The following is a 10,104-nucleotide window of genomic DNA, read 5'->3' as shown; positions in this document are numbered from 1 at the left end:
AAGCCTTATCACATGCCGGCTACTAACGATAAATTGAACTGAGTGTCTGAGACCGTCAGCTTGCATAAGTTTTCATATAATTTTTAATCAAGAGCTTTTAGCCTACCAACTTATTATGATGAATGTTTACCTTTTTGACCTTTGGCAGAGCTAACCTTTAATTTCAATCACTCGCTTAAAAAAAAGCTCCTTAGACAAAAAAACTGTTTTTTTTTTATGTGTATACATTACAATTTCTTAAGGCTTTGTTTACGCTGAGCTGAATAAATTTACAACTTATATTCAAACGCATGACCTTATATTGTTTTTGTTTTATTTTCTTATCACGCCCACTTGAGTTTGAAAGGCTGCAAATTGAACTTTATTTTCACATGGCGCGAAGTGAAAAACGCTTATTTCAATATAAATGCGCTTAAAAAAACATCATTGTTAGTTTTTCTGTTAGCGTATACAGATTATTTTGCGTACACATACTCAGAAGCTTAAAAACCTGGTTCTTCTAAAAGTCAATGTAAATTGTAATTTACTCAGCTACTTTATCATTATTTAGTTGCACATCGCGACACTAATGTTAGATTATACAGCGAAAGTTCATTATTAGATTTTAAAAGTGTTTTCTTGTTTTTTAAGTAAGTCGGCCTTATTAGAACTGATTTTGATACAAATTTATTAGAGCCAGTAGCTGCTAATTAAAGAAAAGTATTTGTACTTTTACTAGTGTATATTTTATAAGTTAAATTTAAGTTTAATTAAAAGTTTAAAACTTTTGTCAAAATGAAAACATTAAAAAAAAACATTAATAATCTTTATGTCTGTAAAATAACAGTTGTAAAATACGTAATAGAATTCAATACATTTTATCAAACATGTTTTATTTTAAGTCAAAATCAGAGTGCTTTTTCAAATTAACTCTCATAAACTTCAAAAATTTGTAAAACAGTAACTTTTATAAGTAATAAAAAGTTTTTACGTAATGTTTACAAACAAGATAAGCCTGTAATTATAGGCCAGTTGCTATTTTTTCAATTTAAAAGCAGTTAAATTGAGATTTGTTTAAAATGTTTGAAGTCAGTTGCATGTTAATTTGAAATTTTAAAACTTTATTTTATGTTCAGTTATAGGTATCTGTGTTAGTTTAGAAATACTTAGAAATGGTTATTGATTTTAGTTAAAAAAATTAAAAAACGCGCAGAGCATTAAACCAAAAGGAGCAAACTGATTTTTATTTTTGTTATTTGTTTTAAATGTTTTTTGAAGTAAAGGGTTTTTGAACTTTATACACTAAAGTATGTTATGTAAAAATATTATATATTTAAAAAACTCACTAACCGTTCAATAATTTTAAACTTTTGGGAGCAATCAATTTACTTCTTAATAGATTTTGTTGTTGCAAGCACACCTGTAAAAATTTAAGCAGCTGGTGCGGATATTTACGACTTGCTAAACCAGCATTCATCCTTCAACAGTTTTACTAGGTTCAAAATTTATTTAGTAGAACTGCTTAGTTGTGTTTCATTAAAATTTGCACATAGTATGTGCATAAGTAAAGTCATAGCAAAAAATAATGTTACCAATTTAGTGAAAATTCTGTCTAACTTTATTTGAAGTAATTCACGACAAGAATGTTTTATAGTAGTCTGTTATCATTACACACTGAGTAAACTTAAGCGAAGTCTGTTATTCAGTGATTTTAAAAACTTTTCCAAAATAAATTTAATGACTTTCAATGCATTATGTTGATAGTAGCTTTAAAACTATTTGAACATTAAAAATATTTATATATATTTCTTTTTCAATTATAATTTTTATCATTAAAATTTGTCAAAATTTTATTTTAATGTGCAGTTTAATATAAGTTGTTTAAAAGTTATCGTAGATATCTTTATAATAAATGACTCAAACTTTTCTAAATAATCAGTTTGTTTTGTTTGTAAAAACCTTTGACATTAGTGTTTTATTAAAAGAATTATGTACAAAAACTCATTTAAATCAATATAATAATGCATTAAATTAATTAAATTCAAAGGTCCAAACTAGCTGTTAAATTTTATTTTAACAAACTGTAGACCAAAATAAATTATTTAAAGTAAAACTTTCAGTTTCGAAATTTCTAAACTTAGCTTAAAGTTTCGTATTTTTATTAAAGTTTCTCTCCTAGCCTAATTTAAATACAAAAGTTTAAACTGATTACGTTACAGCATCTTCTTTGCTCGAGCGGTAATATTTAAAGAGAAATAATTGATTAGCCCGCACAGTGGGTTGTGATTTATGCCCTCCGAGTATACAAAATAACCAGTTTCATTAAAAAATAAATTCATGAACTGTGTGTGCGGTGGTGATTTCAAGTATTTGCAAAACACATAGCGCCCCAGCGCAATGTTTATTTTGCCTTTTTTTCGGCCGGTTGAATACATCAATTTCACGTTGAAATTTCCACTCGAATCGCGCGGGGCCGCAATTTTAATGAAACGAGCACAGAAATTTGAGTTTTTTCAGCTGAAGACTCTCACAGGAGAGTCGGGGCTGTGTGAATGGCACTCGAGAACAACTTATCAGAAGCCCCATTGTTGCGTCACGTACACCTGTTTAGTCATGTTCGTGATAAGTCCTATGCCCACAGCGAGCTTATATATTCAATTTGTGCTCGGTTTGATATTTTACGCGTGAATTTCAAACGAAGTTTTCTAGTTTCAGCGTGACAAAAACAATTTGGCCACGGTGCAATTTTTCAATAGAAAGCTGTCGTTTGTTTTTGAGATCGGCTCAAATGTCAAATTGCTTAAAAAAAGTTCTTGCGCGCGGCCAACTTTTCAATGAAAGTTTGGAGATAACTTAAGTTAAATAGTAATTACCAAAACAAAGCAAACTTGACTAGTTTAGTTTTTTTTTCCTATAAGACTTGAACGAAAGTAGGCGGAAAAGGCTAATTACCATTTAAGTTTGTCTAACAAGCAGTTTTTTACATAAATTTAATTATAACAAAGCGCATATCAATTTCAAATGACAAATAGTCAATTAAACTTAAATTAAACTTCACAGAAGGCAGATTTGAATTTATCTTTCAGATGCAGCCTTTCGATTTCAATTAATTACATCACTTTAAAATAAAATTTTCAAGAGAGAAGCGCTTTGATGCCGCAGAGATTAAATCCGTTTCGGCTGCACGTAAAACTAAAAGCTTTGCAGCGCGGCGCTGGTAAAACATATCTGAGCGTTTTACAAGCTTTAAAAAACCTCACAAAAAGCTTTTACAATGTATATTCGAAGCCTTGTAAAAGACGCTGAGTGGAAACGCGCCCACTTATCTAACAAGATACTGGTAAGTAAGGCGTTTTGCTGTCACACAGCTGTTGCGATAATGACAGTATAAAATTTGGAATTTATTGGGTTTTAAATTTTCGCGACGAACGCTTTATTTATACAGTCACACAAACAGCGCAGAAAAAAAAACGGAAAAACCTTGTTTGCGAGCAGCGTTGCAACTTTTGAGAAATTTTTAAGCGTTTCTTAAAGGTTGTGCGAGCGGTAAAGTTGGTAATTGCGTCATAATGCAATTTTTAACGCGATCAATAAAAAATTAAACGTCGTTTCACTCGTGAGCATTTTTTGATTGTTTTGTGTCTAATAACAGCGTGAATTGCGAAACGCTTCGAGAAACAAAAGCAACCTTTACAATTGTCAAAAATTTTTTTGTTTGGTTTACCAGCGCGTAATTAAAAATTTTAATTGTTAGCTGCTACCGTTGCGGTAAATACACGCCACCCACAGTCGGCCGCTCACAAACAAACTGCCTATCTTTTAATCGAAATTTTTAATTTGTTTACGGTTTACTGTAAATTTTCATGCTTCACAGCGTGGTGCCCACCGTAAAGCTGTTGTTCAAACAGCCGAGCGATCAAACATTGAAAAAATCACTGAACTTTACGTCTCTACTTTTTTCATGCTATTGACCCCGTGCGAGCGCGCGGCAACCGTAGTCATGGGAACCGTGGCCCCATTAAAGCGTCGTATTGCTCTCCTCGACACTCGAAGGCTCGCTATCTCGAGGGCGGACTCGAGCTCTTTGTGACGTCACGACACGGCCGTCATCGAGAAGCTCGCGAGCGGCGGGTGATCAATAGGAGCGCCGTTTAAATATTTATACAGCGGTAATGATCGAAAATTGAAGCGCGCACACAGGGATCAAAAACGCTCGAAAGAAATAAAAACAAATTCGGTTTGTTTATTCGAGCGCGCATGAAAGCCGAAGAGTGTTTTTTTAGCTCGGTAAAACAAAGTATTTTTTCAGGCTTCAATGCAATAATGGATGGCTGCTTGTTATGAGCGAGCACACAAAAGTATAGATAATAATATTAACCCCGCTTTTAATATGCTTTTGGTGGTTTCACACTTTGATATGCGTTTTCTAATGTTAATAAACTTTAATAAGATTAAAAAAGTGTGTTATGAACTATCTAATTATAAACGCATTTCCTTTAAATTATTCCGAGCTTAACAATATCAGTCTTTAATAAGTCAAACCGCAGCGCAAGGAAACTTCAACGCTGATAAAGTTAATTAACTTTCATCATGTTAAACTTTTTGCGTTCAGTTTTTAATTAAAACCTAACTAAGACTTTTCAAGTAGACAAACGTTTTTGTCAAAAATACTTAATTGCTTTAAACAGCTTCACGAAACCGACACATTTAAGATTGAAGTCGCAGAATAACTTCATGAAACTTTGATATCCCTGAAGCCTTGACAGTTTAAAAAGCTTTCGCCTTACCTTTTTTTTTCTCAAACACACAACTACTTTAGAAACCTGATAAGCTGATAACTTGCAGTTGCCATGTGTTGCCTACTTGAAGCGGTCGACCAATTTAAAGATAGGAAGCTTTTTGAAAATTCACCGAGGAAGTTGCTGCTTGACTTATCTTGGCTACTTAAGAACTTTCAGCCTTCTTTAAACGGCCAAATTGAAGGGAACGACACACTTAAGCAGCCGGTCGACTTTGAATTCCTTTTTAGCTGAATTGTGTTTTGTTAAAAGTTTCGAAATGCAAAAAGCTTTGAGTGCAAGCTTTTGTTTTTTTTTTAAGTAAAAGTACTAATTAGGAGCTTTTCAAGCACAAGTGAGTCTGTTAGTGTAAAAACTGTTTTATCTTACCATAACCAAACCTTGTATACAGACTATTGTAAAAGTTTTTTATACTAAGCATTTAAAGCCTGATAAATTACTTAAAATAGGTTCATTTTTTAATAACAACAGATAACTTTTATACTACAAAATAAAATTACATCTGAATTTAAAAACTAAAATTTCAAAAATAAATTTCAATGTCTAACATTTCAAAGTCTACTATCTAAAAAACAAAGGTCATGCTTAATTTTAAAAGCAATTTGCTATAACTTTTATTTTATTTATCTCAGTAACAAATCTATGTGCGTTTAACCTAACTAAATTTTAGTGGTTTTTTATTGGCAATTCAAATATCAAAATATCTTATTCCTAGTTATTTGTAATGTTAATATGACAGTTAGTTTAACGCAATGTTGTTACAATGCTTACAAAATCTAATTGAAGTTTTATTTTTACTCAAAAAGTACTTTAAATTCAATTTAAGAAAAACGGATTTGCAAGCGCACGCCCATAAGTGTACGACCAATTAATCTACTTAGAGGAGCTTATAGCCAGTTTAAACTGAGCAGAATAATACAGCGTTCGGCGAGCGATCAAAGAGTTTCGCTAGTTTCAATTGTGTATAAACTTCGGCTTCAATAAAATCCGCCTCGGCTCTGGTATTAAATTATAAGTTCAATAAGTAGCAGGCGTATTTTTTATTATCCGCCTTCGCAATTTTATTACATCTCGAGCAGTGATTTATCGACCGGAGTGAAATGTAAGTTGTCTGAGCTGCTCAGAGCTCTTGTTAAGCTCGCTCGTTCAAACCAATTAAACGCGTTTTAAAATAAATCACATCGATCGCACTGTTTGAAAACAATCGCAAGGCAATTACAGCATAATCCGCGCTTCGAGTGTTTTGTGCAGACGGCCGACAACTTGTTGAAGATCTCTTGTTGCGTAACAACGTTGCAAATGGGAGGTATCAAGTATTAATAATGTATAGAAGATGTAAAGTGCATGTTTGTAACACGCCACGGTACATGTTGGCAAAAGAGTTAGAAATATCGAACATTTTCGTGTCTTGTCTTGAATACACCATGTTCCAATAATTTTTACAACGTCTCTCTCTCTCTTTCGCAGCGCCTTTTCTTTCAAGTGCGCTTTTTTCGCGCGACGTTCTCTCCCAGCCTGTTATCGGCCATCGGGTTAAAACGATTTTATAGGTCGGAAAGGCTGCAGCAGAAGATTGCTTAAGTGAAAATCTATAGATTATTTTTAAAAACTTTGTTTATACTACGAAAAAAATTCGTTAACTTTGTTAAGTTTCAGCTTAAACTTGACTGTTCAGAACGGTAGCCGATTAAGTTTAAACTAGCTATTTTACAGTGCAAAAAAGTAACTTTTTTATTTGTTTTAATAGCTCAACAAAAAAAAAGTTTAGGCTTGTTCAACTTGATTTTATAAACCTTTATAATTCCGTAATAGTTTAGCAGGAAAAATTTAGAAGAAAGTTATATTAAAAATTAATAACCTCACAATTTATTATCTCACAGCTGTTTCTTATAAGACAATAATTTATTGTGTTTTTAACAACCTTTGTTATGATTTAAATTGGTTTTACATATTGGCTTTGTTCGTCTAATAAAAAAAAGTTTGCTTAATTTTTGTTTTAGTTCAATTTTTGTCTAACCAAACAGTGGAAGTTGTGCTCTCACAGGCTAGTTTTATTTATTTTGCTTTCAAAGCAGTAAAAAAGCACTTGTGCTGGTCATAAATAAAAGGTTATTGAAAACAATAGATTTTTTTTATTTAACGACAAAAGAGACAGCTGTATTCACAAGAGAGGGCATCGGTAAAAAGTCATTTTAAAATCAATCAGCCCATTGATGTTTAGTTGGCAGTATTCAAAAAGAACAACATAAGCTGGTTGAGGAAAAGGATAGGAAAACAAGATTTTTCCTTCCTGATGTTTTGTTGTTTTGAGTTGACAAGTTTTGTTATGTTGTTGAATTTTTGTTTAAATGTTAGTTTTACAAAACAAAGTTGCATAACATCAAGCATGTTAACAAACTTGTTTTGCTTTGATGTAATAATTTCAAGATATGTTATCATGTTTGAAGTAGTTTGAATTATCTTACGCAACTTATTTAAAAGTTATCTACAATTAACCTTTCGAAATTAACTATGAGGTTTCCCTTTGTGCTAAATTAACCAAAAACTTTAAATGAGAATTCATTTGTGCTAACTCGATGGTAATTTATTTAAAAACGGTGTTACGCTTAATTACCATTATCATGCTTTCTTAATCCCCTTAGCATGTCAAAGGAACAAGACATTAATTTAACTCATGTGTTGCAGTTCATTATATTTAAAAGGCTTCACAAGGATGTTAACCTTACTGCTGTGTGTAATTCGGCAAAAACAAGTTCACATTATAAGCTTGCCAGATTTTTCTTGTAAAGCACAAGTTTTTCTTGCGTAAACAAGATAACGGGGCTTCTACATGAAACCTTTTTTTTTCAATCTAGTAGTTATAAAACTGTTATTTACATGACATAAACTAAATTATAGAAAATCTGTTGGTTTAATTTTTTTTTTCGTTACAGAAATATTAAGCACATAAAAAGGAGTAATGGATAAAATAAAGAGCGGATTTTTCAACACCGCCAAGCCAAGCTTACTCGACGTTGGATTTCAACCAAAGCTTTTTGTGAAAGTTCCAAAGAGCACAAAAATAAAAGGTGAGCTAAGTGAAGCATTTAAAAATCTGGAAATTGCCAGCGTTAAGTGAGCTATTATCTATTTATTTTTACGACTTGTTTACCTTCACCAAGCTTCACCGCGCTTCGACAAAACAACCGCTTGAGCTGAAAGATTTTAATTCCACGGCAAACAAACTGAAAGCTTTTCTTTCGCTTTCAAAGTAGTCATTTTAATTTTTCTTTACACAAAACTTGATATGAAAATAATGCGATTTGTGTCACGGAACCATCTGACTGGAAAAACGTTTTACTTTTTAAGTCGGTCGCTGTGAAAAAAGGCTTTGCAAAATGCTTTGTCAAGCAACGGCAAAATTTCAGGCAAAATTAAACATGAAATATCGCTTGTGTGGCGGAGATTATCTCTTTTTTGGCCACACATATCCTTACTTGTAATAGCGTTTTATTTTTGAATTTTATTAGTGTTATTTTAAACATGCTTATTATGCTTTGAATTACCTCAAGTGTTTTTTTATCTCACAGTTCCAATGAAAGGTGCAACAAAAGAAGGGTCGAGGAAGCGGAAGCTGCAGAACACGAGCTTGCTGAAGATGCGCAGAAGCAGCAAGAGCGGCGTTCATCAGCAGAGGGTGCCAGTGGCAACTCGCAAGCAAGCGGGCAAAATGCAACCGAACTTCGGCTTTCAAAACCCCACCTTTAACATGATGGTCCCAGTAAAAGAAAAAAATCTCGCAAACCGGGGTCGCAGTGAAGCAGGGTTTCCTCCAAGGCAGGACGGTATCATCGGTTTTGACGCGTACTACGGCGGTGCTGGCCGTTGCGGCTGCCTCGCGTGCCGGAAAAAGTCCCTGGAAATATGTCAGCAGCGTCAGAGGGCGGAGCAAATCAGGATGGCCAACGAGGCGTGGATTTTCAGGCAGCAGCAGATGATGAGGACCCAGCGACGTTCGCCGACGACCGGATTGCTGGCTTCTCAGAGCAAACATCGGGATGGTCAGCCTGCAGTGAAGCGGGCCAGGATGCAGAGCTTTCAGGTGGCTTCGAAAACGGCAGCTTACAGCATCCAGCAGCAGCACGTGCACTTTCAACCGCAGCCCGCCGCGGCTCGAGCGGATGTTGACGCAAAGCAAACAAGAGGCCGCTTCGCCGTCAATCAAAAAAGCAATCAGCTGAAAAACGTCTACAGCCGGTACTTTCCCGACTTCCACCAGCCGCACCTGTTCGATCACTTCTCGGCCTTCCAGCGGTCTCACGACTCGCTGACGTCATCGGTGGGCAGCGACACGAGCGATGTCGTGACGTCAAAGCAGCTCGGCAACATGATGGTGACGTCACACCAGCTTCAAATGATCAACGACGCCGACTTTTACAATTTCGTCAACTGATAAAAACCGCTTTTAACGCTAAAAAGTTTAGCTACAAAGTATTTCGCTTTTAGAAAGCTTTTGCCTTTGAACTTTTCGTTAATTAATCAATCTTTCGAAGTTCGAAGAGTTTAGACGTGCATCGCCGTGTAGCGCGCTTGTTTAATGTCACTAGGTAATTTTTCACTGCTATAAAATAAAAATAAAAAGAGTTCGTTTCGAACAAAAACAACGCTAGTTTGGTATTTGAAGTGCGCGAGTTCTGATGCAAAAACTTGTTGTGAGAGTGCGCAATTATCCTTGCAACCGTTAACTAATTGAGCTGACCTTTGAAATTTATTAACAATTTTTTTTTTGCCTGTGTTCAAAAATATTACGCAAGCTATTTTAAGAAGGTTTAAATTAAAGTTTGTTTTGTTTTAAATATGATTTGTAACTTAGTTATCAAATTTGATTTTATTAAAGTTTTAATCAAAAACAATGTTACAACTTTAAAAAGTGCATTTTTAGGTGTTAGTTAGTAACTATGTCGATTTTGTAGTAATAGTTTTATTATTTAAATAAGATTTGTATTATATAATTTTGATCATTACATTTAAACACATCAACTTGTTGGTAATTAAAAGTCATTAGTTGTTTAAATTTTTAGTTTTTTTATGCTGCTCTTTACTTTTTTGCTTTTTTTCAAATAAAATTTGGTAAAAAATATTGTTTTACTTTAATAATACTTACTGAAGTATAAAAGTTTACTAAAATACTTTAAAAATTAAAAAAATAAGTGAACTAAGCTTAACTAAAACATTAGCACTGTTTGTCTAATCCAGACATTTAGAACCTTTTCATATTGATATTCCAATATTCATTTTATTAGTTTTTATGTTTAAAAATATTTTGATATAACACATTAGGTTTAAA

At 33.5% G+C, this 10,104-nt stretch overlaps 1 protein-coding gene across 1 annotated transcript; it reads left to right on the top strand.

Moving 5' to 3' along the window:
• The first annotated feature begins 7,710 nt into the window (after positions 1-7,710).
• Positions 7,711-9,796, top strand: LOC145845993 (uncharacterized). Its single transcript, XM_082952958.1, has 2 exons — positions 7,711-7,846; positions 8,348-9,796. Exons 1-2 carry the CDS (start codon positions 7,738-7,740, stop codon positions 9,208-9,210), a joined length of 972 nt encoding a protein of 323 aa, XP_082809084.1. The 5' UTR covers positions 7,711-7,737; the 3' UTR covers positions 9,211-9,796.
• The last annotated feature ends 308 nt before the right edge of the window (positions 9,797-10,104 follow it).

The sequence above is a fragment of the Thalia democratica genome, unplaced genomic scaffold, assembly GCF_965202585.1.
Source record: "Thalia democratica unplaced genomic scaffold, ktThaDemo2.hap1.1 HAP1_SCAFFOLD_239, whole genome shotgun sequence".
NCBI classification, from domain to species: domain Eukaryota; kingdom Metazoa; phylum Chordata; class Thaliacea; order Salpida; family Salpidae; genus Thalia; species Thalia democratica.
The sequence above is the reverse complement of the archived record's forward strand: the minus strand, read 5'-3'. Positions and strand labels throughout refer to the sequence as shown.